General features: G+C 45.1%; 1 protein-coding gene across 4 annotated transcripts in view; it reads left to right on the top strand.

Annotated features, from left to right (window-relative positions):
• The window catches only part of pde4d (phosphodiesterase 4D, cAMP-specific), a 1,157,264-nt gene that overhangs the window by 474,950 nt on the left and 660,891 nt on the right, over positions 1-21,423 (top strand). Inside the window, exon 1 of one of the 4 annotated variants that reach the window (XM_073064479.1) lies at positions 20,195-20,740. The exons of the other annotated variants lie outside the window; for them this stretch is intronic. Within the exon in view, the coding sequence (XP_072920580.1) occupies positions 20,472-20,740 (269 nt within the window). The 5' untranslated portion in view covers positions 20,195-20,471. Of the gene's footprint in view, positions 1-20,194; positions 20,741-21,423 lie in introns of those variants that run through there. 4 annotated transcript variants of the gene reach the window in all.

Here is a 21,423-nt window from a genome sequence, read left to right as displayed (position 1 = left end):
CGCAAGTCTGAGTGAGTATGTGGTTGAAGAGTGTCGCAAGTCTGAGTGAGTACATGGTTGAAGAGTGTCACAAGTCCGGGTGTGAACATGGTTGAAGAGTGTAGCAAGTCCGGGTGAGTACATGGTTGAAGAGTGTAGCAAGTCCGGGTGAGTAAATGGCTGAAGAGTGTAGCAAGTCCGGGTGAGTAAATGGCTGAAGAGTGTAGCAAGTCCGGGTGAGTACATGGTTGACGAGTGTAGCAAGTCCGGGTGAGTACATGGTTGCAGAGTGTCGCAAGTCCGGGTGTGTACATGGTTGAAGCGTGTAGCAAGTCCGGGTGTGTACATGGTTGAAGAGTGTCGCAAGTCCGGGTGTGTACATGGTTGCAGAGTGTCGCAAGTCCGGGTGAGTACATGGTTGAAGCGTGTAGCAAGTCCGGGTGTGTACATGGTTGAAGAGTGTCGCAAGTCCGGGTGTGTACATGGTTGAAGAGTGTAGCAAGTCCGGGTGTGTACATGGTTGCAGAGTGTCGCAAGTCCGGGTGAGTACATGGTTGAAGAGTGTAGCAAGTCCGGGTGTGTACATGGTTGAAGAGTGTCGCAAGTCCGGGTGTGTACATGGTTGAAGAGTGTCACAAGTCCGGGTGTGAACATGGTTGAAGAGTGTAGCAAGTCCGTGTGAGTACATGGTTGAAGAGTGTAGCAAGTCCGGGTGAGTACATGGTTGAAGAGTGTCACAAGTCCGGGTGTGAACATGGTTGAAGAGTGTAGCAAGTCCGGGTGAGTACGTGGTTGAAGAGTGTAGCAAGTCCGGGTGTGTACATGGTTGAAGAGTGTAGCAAGTCCGGGTGTGTACATGGTTGAAGAGTGTAGCAAGTCCGGGTGAGTACATGGTTGAAGAGTGTCACAAGTCCGGGTGTGAACATGGTTGAAGAGTGTAGCAAGTCCGTGTGAGTACATGGTTGAAGAGTATAGCAAGACCGGGTGTGTACATGTTTGAAGAGTGTAGCAAGTCCGGGTGAGTACATGGTTGAAGAGTGTAGCAAGTCCGGGTGTGTACATGGTTGAAGAGTGTAGCAAGTCCGGGTGTGTACATGGTTGAAGAGTGTAGCAAGTCCGAGTGTGTACATGGTTGAAGAGTGTAGCAAGTCCGGGTGAGTACATGGTTGAAGAGTGTCACAAGTCCGGGTGTGAACATGGTTGAAGAGTGTAGCAAGTCCGTGTGAGTACATGGTTGAAGAGTATAGCAAGACCGGGTGTGTACATGGTTGCAGAGTGTCGCAAGTCCGGGTGAGTACATGGTTGAAGCGTGTAGCAAGTCCGGGTGTGTACATGGTTGAAGAGTGTCGCAAGTCCGGGTGTGTACATGGTTGAAGAGTGTAGCAAGTCCGGGTGTGTACATGGTTTAAGAGTGTAGCAAGTCCGGGTGAGTACATGGTTGAAGAGTGTAGCAAGTCCGGGTGTGTACATGGTTGAAGCGTGTAGCAAGTCCGGGTGTGTACATGGTTGAAGCGTGTAGCAAGTCCGGGTGTGTACATGGTTGCAGAGTGTCGCAAGTCCGGGTGAGTACATGGTTGAAGCGTGTAGCAAGTCCGGGTGTGTACATGGTTGAAGAGTGTCGCAAGTCCGGGTGTGTACATGGTTGAAGAGTGTAGCAAGTCCGGGTGAGTACATGGTTGAAGAGTGTCACAAGTCCGGGTGTGAACATGGTTGAAGAGTGTAGCAAGTCCGTGTGAGTACATGGTTGAAGAGTGTAGCAAGTCCGGGTGAGTAAATGGCTGAAGAGTGTAGCAAGTCCAGGTGAGTACATGGTTGAAGAGTGTAGCAAGTCCGGTTGAGTACATGGTTGAAGTGTTTAGGAAGTCCGGGTGAGTACATGGTTGAAGAGTGTCGCAAATCCGGGTGAGTACATGGTTGAAGAGTGTAGCAAGTCCGGGTGTGTACATGGTTGAAGAGTGTAGCAAGTCCGGGTGAGTACATGGTTGAAGAGTGTAGCAAGTACGGGTGTGTACATGGTTGAAGAGTGTAGCAAGTCCGGGTGTGTACATGGTTGAAGTGTGTAGCAAGTCCGGGTGAGTACATGGTTGAAGAGTGTAGCAAGTCCGGGTGTGTACATGGTTGAAGAGTGTAGCAAGTCCGGGTGTGTACATGGTTGAAGTGTGTAGCAAGTCCGGGTGTGTACATGGTTGAAGAGTGTAGCAAGTCCCGGTGGGTACATGGTTGAAGAGTGTAGCAAGTCCGGGTGAGTACATGGTTAAAGAGTGTAGCAAGTCCGGGTGAATACATGGCTGAAGAGCGTAGCAAGTCCGGGTGAGTACATGGCTGAAGAGTGTAGCAAGTCCGGGTGAGTACATGGTTGAAGAGTGTCACAAGTCCGGGTGAGTACGTGGTTGAAGAGTGTAGCAAGTCCGGGTGAGTACGTGGTTGAAGAGTGTAGCAAGTCCGGGTGAGTACATGGTTGAAGAGTGTAGCTAGTCCGGGTGAGTACATGGTTGTAGAGTGTAGCAAGTCCGGGTGTGTACATGGTTGAAGAGTGTAGCAAGTCCGGGTGAGTACATGGTTGAAGAGTGTAGCAAGTCCGGGTGAGTACATGGATGAAGAGTGTAGCAAGTCCGGGTGTGTACATGGTTGAAGAGTCTCACAAGTCCGGGTGAGTACATGGTTGAAGAGTGTAGCAAGTCCGGGTGAGTACATTGTTGAAGAGTGTAGCAAGTCCGGGTGAGTACATGGTTGAAGAGTGTAGCAAGTCCGGGTGAGTACATGGTTGAAGCGTGTAGCAAGTCCGGGTGAGTACATGGTTGAAGAGTGTAGCAAGTACGGGTGTGTACATGGTTGAAGAGTGTCGCAAGTCCGGGTGTGTACATGGTTGAAGAGTGTAGCAAGTCCGGGTGTGTACATGGTTGCAGAGTGTCGCAAGTCCGGGTGAGTACATGGTTGAAGAGTGTAGCAAGTCCGGGTGTGTACATGGTTGAAGAGTGTCGCAAGTCCGGGTGTGTACATGGTTGAAGAGTGTCACAAGTCCGGGTGTGAACATGGTTGAAGAGTGTAGCAAGTCCGTGTGAGTACATGGTTGAAGAGTGTAGCAAGTCCGGGTGAGTACATGGTTGAAGAGTGTCACAAGTCCGGGTGTGAACATGGTTGAAGAGTGTAGCAAGTCCGGGTGAGTACGTGGTTGAAGAGTGTAGCAAGTCCGGGTGTGTACATGGTTGAAGAGTGTAGCAAGTCCGGGTGTGTACATGGTTGAAGAGTGTAGCAAGTCCGGGTGAGTACATGGTTGAAGAGTGTCACAAGTCCGGGTGTGAACATGGTTGAAGAGTGTAGCAAGTCCGTGTGAGTACATGGTTGAAGAGTGTAGCAAGTCCGGGTGTGTACATGGTTGAAGAGTGTAGCAAGTCCGGGTGTGTACATGGTTGAATAGTGTAGCAAGTCCGGGTGAGTACATGGTTGAAGAGTGTAGCAAGTCCGGGTGTGTACATGGTTGAAGAGTGTAGCAAGTCCGGGTGTGTACATGGTTGAAGAGTGTAGCAAGTCCGGGTGTGTACATGGTTGAAGAGTGTAGCAAGTCCGGGTGAGTACATGGTTGAAGAGTGTAGCAAGTCCGTGTGAGTACATGGTTGAAGAGTGTAGCAAGTCCGGGTGTGTACATGGTTGAAGAGTGTAGCAAGTCCGGGTGTGTACATGGTTGAAGAGTGTAGCAAGTCCGTGTGAGTACATGGTTGAAGAGTGTCACAAGTCCGGGTGTGAACATGGTTGAAGAGTGTAGCAAGTCCGTGTGAGTACATGGTTGAAGAGTGTAGCAAGTCCGGGTGTGTACATGGTTGAAGAGTGTAGCAAGTCCGGGTGTGTACATGGTTGAAGAGTGTAGCAAGTCCGGGTGAGTACATGGTTGAAGAGTGTAGCAAGTCCGGGTGTGTACATGGTTGAAGAGTGTAGCAAGTCCGGGTGTGTACATGGTTGAAGAGTGTAGCAAGTCCGGGTGAGTACATGGTTGAAGAGTGTCACAAGTCCGGGTGTGAACATGGTTGAAGAGTGTAGCAAGTCCGTGTGAGTACATGGTTGAAGAGTATAGCAAGACCGGGTGTGTACATGGTTGAAGAGTGTAGCAAGTCCGGGTGTGTACATGGTTTAAGAGTGTAGCAAGTCCGGGTGTGTACATGGTTGAAGAGTGTAGCAAGTCCGGGTGTGTACATGGTTGAAGAGTGTCGCAAGTCCGGGTGAGTACATGGTTGAAGAGTGTAGCAAGTCCGGGTGTGTACATGGTTGAAGCGTGTAGCAAGTCCGGGTGTGTACATGGTTGCAGAGTGTCGCAAGTCCGGGTGAGTACATGGTTGAAGCATGTAGCAAGTCCGGGTGTGTACATGGTTGAAGAGTGTCGCAAGTCCGGGTGTGTACATGGTTGAAGAGTGTAGCAAGTCCGGGTGTGTACATGGTTTAAGAGTGTAGCAAGTCCGGGTGTGTACATGGTTGAAGAGTGTAGCAAGTCCGGGTGTGTACATGGTTGAAGAGTGTCGCAAGTCCGGGTGAGTACATGGTTGAAGAGTGTAGCAAGTCCGGGTGTGTACATGGTTGAAGCGTGTAGCAAGTCCGGGTGTGTACATGGTTGCAGAGTGTCGCAAGTCCGGGTGAGTACATGGTTGAAGCGTGTAGCAAGTCCGGGTGTGTACATGGTTGAAGAGTGTCGCAAGTCCGGGTGTGTACATGGTTGAAGAGTGTAGCAAGTCCGGGTGAGTACATGGTTGAAGAGTGTCACAAGTCCGGGTGTGAACAGGGTTGAAGAGTGTAGCAAGTCCGTGTGAGTACATGGTTGAAGAGTGTAGCAAGTCCGGGTGAGTAAATGGCTGAAGAGTGTAGCAAGTCCAGGTGAGTACATGGTTGAAGAGTGTAGCAAGTCCGGTTGAGTACATGGTTGAAGTGTTTAGGAAGTCCGGGTGAGTACATGGTTGAAGAGTGTCGCAAATCCGGGTGAGTACATGGTTGAAGAGTGTAGCAAGTCCGGGTGTGTACATGGTTGAAGAGTGTAGCAAGTCCGGGTGAGTACATGGTTGAAGAGTGTAGCAAGTACGGGTGTGTACATGGTTGAAGAGTGTAGCAAGTCCGGGTGTGTACATGGTTGAAGTGTGTAGCAAGTCCGGGTGTGTACATGGTTGAAGAGTGTAGCAAGTCCGGGTGTGTACATGGTTGAAGAGTGTAGCAAGTCCGGGTGAGTACATGGTTAAAGAGTGTAGCAAGTCCGGGTGAATACATGGCTGAAGAGCGTAGCAAGTCCGGGTGAGTACATGGCTGAAGAGTGTAGCAAGTCCGGTTGAGTACATGGTTGAAGAGTGTCGCAAGTCCGGGTGAGTACGTGGTTGAAGAGTGTAGCAAGTCCGGTTGAGTACATGGTTGAAGAGTGTCGCAAGTCTGAGTGAGTACGTGGTTGAAGAGTGTAGCAAGTCCGGGTGAGTACATGGTTGAAGAGTGTAGCAAGTCCGGGTGTGTACATGGTTTAAGAGTGTAGCAAGTCCGGGTGTGTACATGGTTGAAGAGTGTAGCAAGTCCGGGTGAGTACATGGTTGAAGAGTGTAGCAAGTCCGGGAGAGTACATGGTTGAAGAGTGTAGCAAGTCCGGGTGTGTACATTGCTGAAGAGTGTCACAAGTCCGGGTGAGTACGTGGTTGAAGAGTGTAGCAAGTCCGGGTGAGTACGTGGTTGAAGAGTGTAGCAAGTCCGGGTGAGTACATGGTTGAAGAGTGTAGCAAGTCCGGGTGAGTACATTGTTGAAGAGTGTCGCAAGTCCGGGTGAGTACATGGTTGAAGAGTGTAGCTAGTCCGGGTGAGTACATGGTTGTAGAGTGTAGCAAGTCCGGGTGTGTACATGGTTGAAGAGTGTAGCAAGTCCGGGTGAGTACATGGTTGAAGAGTGTAGCAAGTCCGGGTGAGTACATGGTTGAAGAGTGTAGCAAGTCCGGGTGAGTACATGGTTGAAGAGTGTAGCAAGTCCGGGTGAGTACATGGTTGAAGCGTGTAGCAAGTCCGGGTGAGTACATGGTTGAAGAGTGTAGCAAGTCCGGGTGAGTACATGGTTGAAGCGTGTAGCAAGTCCGGGTGAGTACATGGTTGAAGAGTGTAGCAAGTCCGGGTGAGTACATGGTTGAAGCGTGTAGCAAGTCCGGGTGAGTACATGGTTGAAGAGTGTAGCAAGTCCGGGTGAGTACATGGTTGAAGCGTGTAGCAAGTCCGGGTGAGTACATGGTTGAAGAGTGTAGCAAGTCCGGGTGAGTACATGGTTGAAGAGTGTAGCAAGTCCGGGTGAGTACATGGATGAAGAGTGTCGTAAGTCCGGGTGAGTACATGGTTGAAGAGTGTAGCAAGTCCGGGTGAGTACATGGTTGAAGAGTGTAGCAAGTCCGGGTGAGTACATGGTTGAAGAGTGTCGCAAGTCCGGGTGAGTACTTGGTTGAAGAGTGTCGCAAGTCCGGGTGAGTACATGGATGAAGAGTGTCGTAAGTCCGGGTGAGTACGTGGTTGAAGAGTGTCGCAAGTCCGGGTGAGTACTTGGTTGAAGAGTGTAGCAAGTCCGGGTGAGTACATGGTTGAAGAGTGTAGCAAGTCCGGGTGAGTACATGGATGAAGAGTGTAGCAAGTCCGGGTGAGTACATTGTTGAAGAGTGTAGCAAGTCCGGGTGAGTACATGGATGAAGAGTGTAGCAAGTCCGGGTGAGTACATGGTTGAAGAGTGTAGCAAGTCCGGGTGTGTACATGGATGAAGAGTGTAGCAAGTCCGGGTGAGTACATGGTTGAAGAGTGTAGCAAGTCCGGGTGAGTACATGGTTGAAGAGTGTAGCAAGTCCGTGTGAGTACATGGTTGAAGAGTGTAGCAAGTCCGGGTGAGTACATGGTTGAAGAGTGTAGCAAGTCCGGGTGAGTACATGGTTGAAGAGTGTAGCAAGTCCGGGTGAGTACATGGTTGAAGAGTGTAGCAAGTCCATGTGAGTACATGGTTGAAGAGTGTAGCAAGTCCGGGTGAGTACATGGTTGAAGAGTGTAGCAAGTCCGGGTGTGTACATGGTTGAAGAGTGTAGCAAGTCCGTGTGAGTACATGGTTGAAGAGTGTAGCAAGTCCGGGTGAGTACATGGTTGAAGAGTGTAGCAAGTCCGGGTGAGTACATGGTTGTAGAGTGTAGCAAGTCCGGGTGAGTACATGGTTGAAGAGTGTAGCAAGTCCCGGTGAGTACATGGTTGAAGAGTGTAGCAAGTCCGGGTGAGTACATGGTTGTAGAGTGTAGCAAGTCCGGGTGTGTACATGGTTGAAGAGTGTAGCAAGTCCCGGTGAGTACATGGTTGAAGAGTGTAGCAAGTCCGGGTGTGTACATGGTTGAAGAGTGTAGCAAGTCCGGGTGAGTACATGGTTGTAGAGTGTAGCAAGTCCGGGTGAGTACATGGTTGAAGAGTGTAGCAAGTCCGGGTGAGTACATGGTTGTAGAGTGTAGCAAGTCCGGGTGAGTGCATGGTTGAAGAGTGTAGCAAGTCTGGGTGTGTACATGGTTGAAGAGTGTAGCAAGTCCGGGTGAGTGCATGGCTGAAGAGTGTAGCAAGTCCGGGTGTGTACATGGTTGAAGAGTGTAGCAAGTCCGGGTGAGTACTTGGTTGAAGAGCGTCGCAAGTCCGGGTGAGTACATGGTTGTAGAGTGTAGCAAGTCCGGGTGAGTACATGGTTGAAGAGTGTCGCAAGTCCGGGTGAGTACATGGTTGAAGAGTGCAGCAAGTCCGGGTGAGTACATGGTTGAAGAGTGCAGCAAGTCCGGGTGAGTACATGGCTGAAGAGTGTAGCAAGTCCGGGTGAGTACATGGCTGAAGAGTGTAGCAAGTCCGGGTGTGTACATGGTTGAAGAGTGTAGCAAGTCCCGGTGGGTACATGGTTGAAGAGTGTAGCAAGTCCGGGTGAGTACATGGTTGACGAGTGTAGCAAGTCCGGGTGAGTACATGGTTGAAGAGTGTAGCAAGTCCGGGTGAGTACATGGTTGAAGAGTGTAGCAAGTCCGGGTGAGTACATGGTTGAAGAGTGTAGCAAGTCCGGGTGAGTACCTGGTTGAAGAGTGTAGCAAGTCCGGGTGAGTACATGGTTGAAGAGTGTAGCAAGTCCGGGTGAGTACATGGTTGAAGAGTGTCGCAAGTCCGGGTGAGTACATGGTTGAAGAGTGTAGCAAGTCCGGGTGTGTACATGGTTGTAGAGTGTAGCAAGTCCGGGTGAGTACATGGTTGAAGAGTGTAGCAAGTCCGGGTGAGTACATGGTTGTAGAGTGTAGCAAGTCCGGGTGAGTACATGGTTGAAGAGTGTCGCAAGTCCGGGTGAGTACATGGTTGAAGAGTGTCGCAAGTCCGGGTGTGTACATGGTTGAAGAGTGTAGCAAGTCCGGGTGTGTACATGGTTGAAGAGTGTAGCAAGTCCGGGTGAGTACATGGTTGAAGAGTGTCGCAAGTCCAGGTGTGTACATGGCTGAAGAGTGTAGCAAGTCCGGGTGTGTACATGGTTGAAGAGTGTCGCAAGTCCGGGTGAGTACATGGTTGAAGAGTGTAGCAAGTCCGGGTGTGTACATGGTTGAAGAGTGTCGCAAGTCTGAGTGAGTACCTGGTTGAAGAGTGTAGCAAGTCCGGGTGAGTACATGGTTGAAGAGTGTAGCAAGTCCGGGTGTGTACATGGTTGAAGAGTGTAGCAAGTCCGGGTGAGTACATGGCTGAAGAGTGTAGCAAGTCCGGGTGAGTACATGGTTGACGAGTGTAGCAAGTCCGGGTGTGTACATGGTTGACGAGTGTAGCAAGTCCGGGTGAGTACATGGTTGAAGAGTGTAGTAAGTCCGGGTGAGTACATGGTTGAAGAGTGTAGCAAGTCCGGGTGAGTACGTGGTTGAAGAGTGTCGCAAGTCCGGGTGTGTACGTGGTTGAAGAGTGTCGCAAGTCCGGGTGAGTACGTGGTTGTAGAGTGTAGCAAGTCCGGGTGAGTACATGGTTGAAGAGTGTAGTAAGTCCGGGTGAGTACATGGTTGAAGAGTGTCGCAAGTCCGGGTGTGTACGTGGTTGTAGAGTGTAGCAAGTCCGGGTGAGTACGTGGTTGAAGAGTGTAGCAAGTCCGGGTGTGTACATGGATGAAGAGTGTAGCAAGTCCGGGTGAGTACGTGGTTGAAGAGTGTAGCAAGTCCGGTTGTGTACATGGATGAAGAGTGTAGCAAGTCCGGGTGTGAACATGGTTGAAGAGTGTAGCAAGTCCGGGTGAGTACGTGGTTGAAGAGTGTCGCAAGTCCGGGTGTGTACGTGGTTGAAGAGTGTCGCAAGTCCGGGTGAGTACGTGGTTGTAGAGTGTAGCAAGTCCGGGTGAGTACATGGTTGAAGAGTGTCGCAAGTCCGGGTGTGTACGTGGTTGTAGAGTGTAGCAGGTCCGGGTGAGTACATGGATGAAGAGTGTAGCAAGTCCGGGTGTGTACGTGGTTGTAGAGTGTAGCAGGTCCGGGTGAGTACATGGTTGAAGAGTGTAGCAGGTCCGGGTGAGTACATGGTTGAACAGTGTCGCAAGTCCGGGTGTGTACATGGTTGAAGAGTGTAGCAGGTCCGGGTGAGTACATGGTTGAACAGTGTCGCAAGTCCGGGTGAGTACATGGTTGAAGAGTGTAGCAGGTCCGGGTGTGTACATGATTGAAGAGTGTAGCAGGTCCGGGTGAGTACATGGTTGAAGAGTGTAGCAGGTCCGGGTGAGTACATGGTTGAACAGTGTCGCAAGTCCGGGTGTGTACATGGTTGAAGAGTGTAGCAGGTCCGGGTGAGTACATGGTTGAACAGTGTCGCAAGTCCGGGTGAGTACATGGTTGAAGAGTGTAGCAAGTCCGGGTGTGTACATGGTTGAAGAGTGTCGCAAGTCCGGGTGACTACATGGTTGAAGAGTGTAGCAAGTCCGGGTGACTACATGGTTGAAGAGTCTCGCAAGTCTGGGTGAGTACATGGTTGAATAGTCAGAGAGTAGCGGAGGGGTATCAGTGAGAGAGTGTCTCACTGAACTCTTGTCTAAATGAATTTTAACTTTTTCAGGGTAGATATACTTCGTATGGAGCAACAAATTATAAACACAAGCGTAGCAACTGTGTATTCATTTTTGTAGACATTGCCTTTACCTGCTGAGTTCCTCCAATGTTCTGGGAGTATTGCTTTGGTTTTCCAGCACCTGTAGAATCTCTTATGTTTATGATTAGTCCATTCTCAGTCACATTGCCAGCATTACTGATAATAAATCCAAATTTCATTTAATTCCCTGAAGTTATGTTCTCCAGCTGTAATGGCTGCACCTGAACTCACCTAGATTGAAGCCTAGGGCTCTGGATACCCACCGGCTCTTGCTTGACTCTCTCTCTCCCCCCCACCCATTTATACTGACCATCGTCCCACTTCCTTTCATATCCTGATCTTAAGTGTCCACTGCCTATTTCCCCACATAGAAACTGCCTGACCTGCTGAGTTCTTTTGACTTCTGTGTGATGCTCTCGGCCTCTGGATACTAGTCAACTAATTTATGAACAATGCTACTGACTACGCATCAAAACACCCTGAAAGGGACTTGAAGTATACTGTATAAATGCAAATATAAATTGATTTCTCCTCTTTGAAATGTGTATTAGCTATTTATAGGGAAGTCTCACCCTGTACCTTTCCCAGTAGGTGCAGAGAAAATCTTGGCTGTAATAGCCATCCAATTCCCCAGATTGCAATGAACCTTTGACAGGCTGTGTGATTCTTGTGAAATAATGGGAAAAAGTTCAGTAGAGCCTGCGATGATTGTTTTCAGGCAAGGGGAATTTTTACCTGGATGCACTCAGAATCAAAAGCATGCTTGTTGTCACTATCTTCTATGATATGAAATTTGTTATTTTGTGGGAGCAGTACAAAAGACAAAATTACTAGAAATTACAAAATAAATTAAGAGTGCAAAAAAAAAGCAATAACAAGGTAGTGTTCAGGAGTTCAAGGATCATTCAGAAATCAGATGGCAGAGAGTGTAGAAGCTATTTCGGAATCATTGAGCAACACACACACACACACGCACACAAAATGCTGCAGGAACTCAGCAGGTCAGGCAGCATCTATGGAGTATGAATAAACAGTCGACATTTCGGGTGCAGACCCATCATCAGAGCTGGAAAGATGCCAGAACAAGAAGGTGGGGACAAGGAGAAGGAGGCCAATCTAGAAGGTGATAGGTAAAGTCAGGTGGGTGGGGGAGCTGGGAGGTGATCGGCGGAAAAGGCAAAGGGCTGGAGAAGAAGGAATCCGATAGGAGTGGAGGGTGGACTGGAGCTAAAGAGAAGGAAGAGGGGCGTCAGGGGGAGTTGATAGGCAGGTGAGGAGAAGAAGCAAGAGGCCAGAGGGGGAATTGAAGAAGAGGGATGACTGAGGAGAAAAATTACCAAAAGTTGGAGAAATCATGCCATCAAGTTGGAGGCTGCCCAGATGGAATATGAGGTGTTGCATCTCCAATCTGAGTGTGGCCTCATTGTGGCAGAAGAGAAGGCCATGAACCAACATGTTGGAATAGGAATGGGCATAGGAATTAAAATGGTTGACTCCCAGGAAATTAACGCCTTTTGCAGATAGACCAGAGGAGCTCGGCAATCTGTTCCCCCAAACTGTACGCAGGGTGTCACCAACGTAGAGGGGGCTTCATCAGGAGTTCCAGATACATTAGAGGATCCCAACAGGTTCTCAGGTGAATTAGAGGGGGGAGGTAAGGATGTATTTGGTGGTAAGGTCCTGTTGAAGATGGCAGAAGTTTTGGAGAATGGTGTTGGATGCAGAGGCTTGTGGGGTGACAGGTGAGGACAAGAGGAATTCTGGTGGTGGGACGATAGGGTGTGCGCAGATGTCTGGGAAGTGGAAGGATGCAAGTGAGAGCACCATCAATGGTGGAGGAAAGGAACCACCATTCTTTGAAGAGGGAGAAACATCTCTGATATCCTGGAAAGGAAAGCCTTATCCTTGGAACAGATGTGGCAGAGATGAAGAAACTGAGAAAAGGGAATGACATTTTACAGAAGATCTGGTAAGAAGCGATACAATGAAGAAAGCTGTGGGAATCAATGGGCTTATAAAAGATTTTGGTATACAGTTTTCCTCCAGCGATGGAGGCTGAGAAAGGGAAGAGAGTTGTCAGGAATGGACCAAGTGAATTTAAGGGTAGGATGGGAGTTGGAGGCAGAGTTGATTAAATTGAAAAACTCAGCATGGGTGCATGAAGCAACACCAATGCAGTCATCAATGTAGTGCAGAAAGAGTTGGGGAGCATTACCATGGAAGGCTTGGAACATGAACTTTTCCACAACTTTTCGTTGGTGCTTCCTGCACAGAACTAAACATCATGACAACAAACTTTCAGGAATGAGGTGAGTGGTAATTTTACAACTGGATTATTAGCTAGATTCTGAGATTATTAGCTAGATTCTAGATTTTGAGGAATGCAAGCTCAGAAATTATTTTACTTTTGAGACATTCTTGGTGAATTTTTGGGTAGAACAAAATATATATTTTTAACAGTTGTTGCAGAACTAGATATATTGACATAAGGAAGTTGTGGTTCCTCAGTTGCTTAGAAAATTCAAGGCTGTGATCAGTAGGTTGATGGGCACTCTTGCGATCAATCAGAGGCCATGGAGGTTTTGTTGTAGTGTGGCTGAAGCACATGACAAACCATAATCTTACTGACATTTGGCGGAAGCTCACGAAAACAGCAATACCCAGGGCATTCTAATAATTGTATTGCTTTAACATGCACAATATGTTGTGCTGCTTAACATAATTCAAATACATTTTGGATAAATTACCTTGGCCCAGGCATGCTTGTTCTTGCAGAGATGTGGCTTCAGGACAACATCCCTTGCATCATCTATCTTCAGGCCATGTCACTCAGGGATGTGTGCTAGTATTATTTTCTGACTGTATGTGCTATCATAGCTATATGTACTGTGTGCTGAGTGTGTTTTGCACCTTGGCCCAGAGGAATGCGGTTTGATTTATACGTGTATGGTTAAATGGCAATTGACCTTAAACTTGAACATGAACATGAAAGAATGTAAACACCATGCTATTGTGCCCTTAAGTAACAGTGGATAGGTGCAAGTTTCTATTTGAGATTTAAAACAGTAGATTGGGAGCTTGTACAAGCAGTCAGCAAAAAGAGACATATAAAGCTTTGTAAAGGAGGCAGCAGTGTGGGAATGGAGAGGTCTGTCCCATTTAAATGGGATTAAATACCATTCTGCTTTGGGATTTATTACCAGTACCAAAGATTGTGTTGGCTAGTGAAGTAAGTTTCCATTACTTTTTCTTTAGCCTTTCTGGCAAGATATTCGAGTATCTCTGTCTATGTCTATATTGCGCTCTGAATTAAGTCCTAGAGTCAAACAGCATAAGAACAGGCCCTTTGGCTCAACTGGTCCACGTCAACCAAGATTCTCATCTAAACTAATCCCATTTGCCTGAACTTGGCCCACATCTCTCTAAACCTTTCCTGTTCAAGTACCTGTCTAAGAATCTTTTAGGTTTGTTAATGTACCTGCTTCAACCACTTTCGCTTGCAGCTCATTCCATAGGCTGACCACACTCTGGCTGAAAAAGTTGCCCCTGAAGTTTCTATAAAATCTCTCCTTTCTCACTTTAAACCTATGTCACCTGCTTCTTAAGTGTAGTCATATGTATCGATGGCTATTGGACTAATTAAATATTCAATCACTGTCCTAGCAGACAAATTACACCATTTCAAAATTCAAAGTAAATTTCATATCTAAGTATGTACATACATATGTTATTATATGCAATTCTGAAATTGATTTATTTGCAGGCAGTCACAGTAAATACAAGAACCACAATAGAATGAAAGACCTAACCCAACAGGATGGAAAGACAAGCAATATGTAAAAGTCATTCAACTGTGCAAATACAAAAAGAAAAAAATAATAATGAATATATAAGCAGTAAGTATCGAGAACATGAGATGAGTTGATAGGTTGTGGGAAAAGTTCAGTGATAGGGTGAGTGAAGTTATCCCCTTTGGTTCAAGAGCCTGGTCATCAATAAAGACCAAAAGTGGTATGTTATCACATAGAATACAGAACAAGGAAATCTACAGCACGTTACAGGCCTGAAATAAGCCTGCCCGAATGGACTTCAAGGGACAAATTGATTATCTCCATAATGTGGTATTTTGACTAAACTGAATTGTACTGAGCCCCCTCCCCTCCCCCCCCCCCCTCACATTGCATTTTGCAAGCATCCCAGTTACAAAATCATCTGTCAACTTTTTATCTCTTAAACCCTGAGATGATTTTGGATCTACTTGTCAGCTTTTTTGGGTTCCATGACCTTTTATTGTTCTGAGGAACCTGGGATCTTGTCAGACAGGTTGAAATCCAGATTAATTGCATTTAAAGCACAAGGCTCATTCCTTTCCTTGTTATTTTGCATAATACCCGGTCAAATAGTGAGCTATGACTTTCCTTTCCACAAATTCACCCTGATTAGTTTGTGCCTTCCTAAAGTATGAATCACACTGCTTATCAGAAATTTTCCCATATCTCAGATGTTTTTCTAATTGGCCTATAGCTCCTTAGTCGATATCCTCTTCTACAATAACAACCTTCCAATCATGTGGTACAGTTCTTGTAACCAAAGACTATTGAAGAATGTTGTTATACAGCTATATTTAACACTTAGAGCTTTAGACCATAACAGCATAAAGTACAGGAGGTGAAGCAGGCCATTCGGCCCATCGAGTCTGCTCCGCCATTCAATCATGGGCTGATCCAATTCTTCCAGTCATCCCCACTCCCCTGCCTTCTCTCCATACGCTTTGATGCCCTGGATAATCAAGAACCTATCTACCCCTGCCTTAAATGCACCCAATGACTTGGCCTCCACAGCCGCTCATTGCAACAAATTCCACAGATTTACCACCCTCTGACTAAAGTAATTTCTCTGCATCTCAGTTCTAGATGGACGTTCTTCAATCCTGAAGTCATGCCCTCTTGTCCTAGACTCCCCTACCATGGGAGATAACTTTGTCATATCTAATTTGTTCAGGCCTTTTAATATTCAGAACGTTTCCATGAGGTCCCCCCTCGTTCTCCTGAACTCCAGGGAATACAGCCCAAGAGATGCCAGACATTCCTCATGCAGTAACCCTTTCATTCCTGGAATAAAGTTTATTTACGAAGAGGGATTGGCTTGCTTCTTTTAAGGCCGTGAGTAGTTTGGTATTAGATCTAATATTAGTTTAGCCTGACTTCTTACATGCTACAAAGAAACTGAAGATTTGATTTAGCTCTGCTGTACAGCAGAATGTTACAACTGAAATGGCAGTCTGTATTGGAAATTCACCTCTGAATCAGACCCATAATGGTCATTGCTATTAGTTAACTAACGAGGAAGATTCAAAGTCAATTGGTATTCAAAAGGTTCACTGTTTCACAATGATATCCTTTCTTTCTGGGTGTGGAGAAGGTAGACATATTCACTGTAAGGTGTAACAACAATCAGAACAATGAGATTTACAAGAGAAGTGTTGGGCTTGCTACCTGCCATGCCTCCACAATGACCTTAGGTCAGCTGCAGGGTCATCAGCTGGGGACCACCGCTCATTGATGGTTTTGCTCCCTTAGCCCTGGTCCATCTCCTGGTGGTGGAGCAGTGACAGAGACATCTCCCTGCAGGTTCCAGTGGAGTTGGTCAATCCCCCAATTTCTGTCCTTCCTCCTCAGCCATAACCATAGCCAAAAGCTGCCCTTTTCTGCCTCTTCAGCCAGCTCCCTGGTGGCCTTCCTGAGCCTCATTCCTGTCACTTCCATATCAAAATAGTCTGACACAGTGGAAGAGACCCAAGATGGCATTGGTGAGACATGGAGATGTTTAGTGGGTAGCAAACAAAACTGCTGGCAATTCTATTAAATATTCTATTTCTGGGCCATGATCACTGCAACGTGTAGCCTGTGATTTCCATTTGAAGGCTGTGCTTTTGAACCGTCTGTACAACCTGGTATTTTTGCAGCATTCTGAAGGTTTCGTCGAACTGGACTCTCGAGAATGTTAGTACGGCCACAGCAGCCTTTGCTGTGGTGGACTGGGAGCCGGACTGAAACTTCGGGCTGGATTGAAATGGTGGGGACCGGGCCTGACAGCAAAAAATGAACTGATATTAGGCCGATTTAGGTGCCAAGCCAGATTTCAAAAGATGGAGGCTGAGGGTGAAAGACGAGCCGGTGTTCAGCTCACTGTTCCCTGAGGCTTTACTCACCTCGGTGCCAAACTGATTTTGCTGCGGCAGTGGAGCCCGTGGACTGGCTGCAGAACTGAGCTAGCTCCGTGGCTGTGGACACATTTGCAGCTCATGTTCTGTGTGTCGTTTGCCTATTTTATTATTTGCACGATTTGTTCTTTAGACGTTTGTTGGTTTTTGTAACGTGGGGTTTTCACAGATTCTATTGTGTTTCTTCGTTTTGTGGCTGCCTGTAAAGAGACAAATCTCAAAGTTGTATATGGTATACATACTTTGATAATAAATGTACTTTAAACTTTGAGAAAGTAAAGCACAGAGCTGACACATCTCCGGAATGTGAAGAGTGAAATCTGACGTGGAGCCACATTGTAGCAACCAGATGTAAATGGCTATCTTGGAATAATTCTTTAATTGCCGGAAAATATTTAATCTTGAAAGATCTGTAGTTCAATGTGAACTGGAGGAATTTCATATGCCTTTTACTTTACTTTTATTATCACCAAACAATTGATACTAGAGCGTACAATCATCACAGCGATATTTGATTCTGCGCTTAGCGCTCCCTGAAGTACAAATCGAAGTAAATATAATAAAAATTTAAATTATAAATCATAATTAGAAAATAGAAAAGGGAAAGTAAGGTAGTGCAAGTTAGGTCTGGATATTTGGAAGGTACGGCCCAGATCCGGGTCAGGATCCGTTCAGGATCCGTTCAACAGTCTTATCACAGTTGGAAAGAAGCTGTTCCCAAATCTGGCCATACGAATCTTCATGCTCCTGAACCTTCTCCCGGAGGGAAGAGGGACAAAAAGTGTGTTGGCTGGGTGGGTCGTGTCCTTGATTATCCTGGCAGCACTGCTCTGACAGCGTGTGGTGTAAAGTGAGTCCAAGGATGGAAGATTGGGTTGTGTGATGTGCTGGGCTATGTTCACGATCTTCTGCAGCTTCTTTCGGTCTTGGACAGGACAACTTCCATACCAGGCTGTGATGCACCCTAGAAGAATGCTTTCTATGGTGTATCTATAAAAATTAGTGAGGGTTTTAGGGGACAGGCCAAATTTCTTCAGCTTTCTCAGGAAATAAAGGTGCTGTTGGGCCTTCTTGGCAGTGGACTCTGCTTGGTTAGACCAAGTCAGGTCATTTGTGATATTCACCCCAAGGAACTTAAAGCTTTTGACCTGTTCCACCTGCGCACCACCGATGTAGATGGGGTTGTGCGGTCCACTACTCCTTCTGAAGTCAACAACCAATTCCTTCGTCTTGCTGACGTTGAGCGATAAGTTATTGTCTTTGCACCATGCCACCAGGTTCTTAATTTCCTCTCTGTACTCAGACTCATCATTACCCAAGGTACGGCCTACAATTGTGGTGTCATCAGCAAACTTGTATATTGAGTTCGATGGAAACTTGGCTCACAATCATGGGTGTACAGTGAGTACAGCAGGGGGCTGAGTACACAGCCTTGTGGGGCACCGGTTCTCAGAGTGATTGTAGAGGAGAGCTTGTCCCCTATTTTTACAGCCTGGGTCCTGTCTGTGAGGAAGTTGAAGATCCAGCTGCAGATCTGAGTGCTAAGACCCAGGTTCTGGGGGAGCAGTAGTAACATTGTGAAGGCACATTTAGCTGATGCACTGTTCAATCAAATACAGTGATATTTTACACCATCCTAACATGATTGTGCATAATCCTGCAGGTTGTAGAGTAATGTAATAACAAGTACTCATAGGAAGGTGGTTGCAGGTGTTACTGTTCCAATCTGTTCAATGAGCTTTACCTTGCAGTTTAATTTGAAAGATGCAAAGTGGGTATCCAAACCAACCATTCAGGTTATAACCACTAGAAGCAACATAACATATTGTGAAACGTTCTTGGGAGATCTTTTTCCTTACTTAGAGGGATTATTACTAACCACAGAGAGCATCAATTAGATACATTGGCACAAACGTGTTAGAAATGCTGCTAGCCTTTCTTGGAGGATGTATAAGGTCCTGAGGCATTATAGTTTTCTAATTGTAAGTCCCTCCCACTGTCCTAGTTGGAACCAGACACAAATGGCCATAGCTGGCATATTCTTGGCAGCACACACACAATGCTGGAGGAACTCCGCTGGAAGTCTGGGCCCAAAACATCGACTGTACTCTTTTCCATAGATGCTGCCTGGCCTGCTGAGTTCCTCCAGCATTTTGTGTGTGTTGCTTCGATTTCCAGCATCTGCAGATTTTCTCTTGTTTGTGACCTTGGCAATTTCTTCTTCAGTATACCTGGCAGAATATCTTGATAACATTGGTGGATGTTAAATCAGTCACTATCGGTTTGTGAGATTTTAAAATGTGTGAAATGATGGAATAAACTTCAAAATTATAAGTCTGTTCAAGTTTCATACTCTTGACTTAAAAGGTAATAAAATACTCAATCTATCAATCTTCTAAATTGGTTTGAATATTTCCACATTTGTACTGCTGAACATTGTATGCAAATATGTTTAAATGTTGACATAAGGAAGGTTAGGAATAATAACTTTTCATACCTAATGTAAACCTCTGAGGTTATTTAATTTGCAGTCTGAATAGTGACATTTACTGAACATGATCTCTTCCCTGAAATCTGATTTTTAATTTTTATTGTTTTGTGCAGGTAATTTGTGGCCAGTATCCAACCACCTGACATTCTTGCAGATGGAGTATGTTAGGACAGGGCTAAGATCCTGTTGCGTTTTGTGTCTAATTGTTGTATTCTGACATTCTAAATTTAGGAATCGCTGTGCAATATAATTGCATTATATAACTACCTTAAGATGTAATAGAAATATTCTAAAACACAGTGAAACATCAAGAAACAGGTCATGTAAATGTGAAGGTTTATATTTCTTCTAAATTAAATTGCAATGTTTTCATATTTTTAGATATTCAACTGCATAAATATAGTGAATATTCAATTTAAAGTTATTAATTACATATTTTATACATTACTTGAAAATATAGTTCCCAATTTCCTAATTTTTATTTAAGTTTTATGTGCTATTTTTGGTTAATGCTTTTTTGAATTGTTAGATAGACTATATCTTAAGATGACATCTTGTTTCACTATCATGCGTGATAAGCATTCTTCACAGTATTTGTTCAAGAGCATAAAACAATAATTGTTTAGAATCTATTTAAAATAGTTTCATATGTTTTGTTTCACTGCTGTTTTTATTTAATACAATTTACGACTGCAAACAAAATTTGTCAGGTTTAACCATTAGTAGTAATTGTACGTGAGCGTCTACGTTTACTTTGCACATCTTATCTCCTTCCTTATTTTTGCCTGCCATTCAGCACCAATACAAACTTGCTTGTGATTCTTGAAATAGTCATGCTGTTTTTATCTCTAAATTTTATGTTTGTTGAATCTACAGTTGAGTACTGTTCTTCATTGAAATAATTGAATGCAGTGTTTAGAAATAAGTAGTCTGGAAAATTCTGTGAAGAGGGAAGTCAAAAATTAATTTGGCATTATCAACAATATTATTGAATAAGGCAAACCAATAATGTAGTTGTATTTCTTCCAAAAGTATACAAAGCTTCATCATTTTCACGGGTATGACATTCTGAACAAAAGGTGTTAAATGACAGGAGCTTCCCTGGTGCTGCCTGTTGAATCAAGTTCTGTTGGACAAAAGCCCAGTTTTACAGCCACAGGAAAACATTTATTCTGGTTGTCAAGGCACTCACTTCCTGCAAATGTAAATTACAGAGAGAAGGGTCAAGCAACTGAGAAAATCACCCCAAAGGAGTTAAAAATTATGTAATGTTGCAGCATTTTATTTAAATGTATGATGGGTTTCTTGTGCACCCTGCAAATGCAGAACTGTGAGTAAGCCTGGCGTATTTGATTGACTACTAGATTAGTCTAACAGTGGAAGGGGTGTATTCACCCTTGTGCTTCATTCTTTCTGCTGCTTGCCATCATTATAGGTTCGTGTGGAAGTGATCTGCTTATTCTGTGACAGTTCGCTCGTGCTCCTTTCACTCTATCAGGTTCGCAATTCCTACTGAAGTGAAGACATTTAAGCAGGTTGTTGGAAACGTTTTATGGTGGAAATTTAATGAGCCTGTGCATTGCTATCAGTGTATTCTGATCAGCACAAGGAATTATTCTCAGTGCATCTTTTGTCATTTGACTTACTGGCTGTTTAGAAAGATCTTTTTATGACATTTTTAGTAAAATAATGGCAGCACAATCAACAAGTCAGGACACTACAGCCTCGCTTGATCCAAGAAAAGAATTTCGCTCACATCCTTTGTTAAATGATGCTTTTGTAAAGATCATGAGTGGAAACTTGCTGGGGCATGAAAAAGCTAAATCTACACGAAAATCGCCCTCCATATCCCCCAGACTATCTCCCAACATTTCACCCAGAAATTCGCCACGTCTTCTCCGAAGAATGATGCTGAAAAACAATAATCAAAAGCGTCGATTTACAGTGGCTCATACCTGGTAAGAATTTGTTGATTCCAACTGCAGTAAAGCCTGATTTTGGGCATTAGGTGTTTGCATTTTACTAAGTAAAGATCTGTAGCACATTTGATTTTTGGCAGCACATTATAAATTAGTGAATGTTTTGATTTTGTGATAAGACTTCCAAACAGCCTGCTGGAAGTATAATACATTTTAAATCTGTAAAAATGATTTAATTGGTATTCCTCTATTGCTCCCATAAAGTTTAAAAACTGCAAAAGCAGTAATGTAAATAATCCACTAACGTTTAATGAGCTCAGTGACCTTGCCAAGGTGTTTTATTCTTGCTTTCTTTAAATAAGGATTTATGTTGACAAAATTGAGAAAAATGTAGGCTATGTAAGTCACATTAAATGAGGTCTGTGTTCATAGAAACTTTAACAATGTGTTCTATAATGTGACTTATCACCATCAGCAATCTTATATTAGGAAAAATATAAGTTGTATCATTAGCAATTCTATTCACATTATCAAATCTAAAAGCTGGTTGAAATTATTACTATTTCAAACAAAATGCACTGCTGCCTAGTCCTGTTTGTATATTCTCTGGAGAATTTAAGTTTTGGATCTGTCAACCTCAAATTTAAGAATTTCTTTGCTATCTCGAGTTTCATTAAATCATATTTTGCATTGGAAAGAAGAAATGTTTTTGCCAGGCAATC

The sequence above is a fragment of the Hemitrygon akajei genome, chromosome 13 (assembly GCF_048418815.1).
Source record: "Hemitrygon akajei chromosome 13, sHemAka1.3, whole genome shotgun sequence".
Classification (NCBI taxonomy): Eukaryota; Metazoa; Chordata; class Chondrichthyes; order Myliobatiformes; family Dasyatidae; genus Hemitrygon; species Hemitrygon akajei.
The sequence above is the reverse complement of the archived record's forward strand: the minus strand, read 5'-3'. Positions and strand labels throughout refer to the sequence as shown.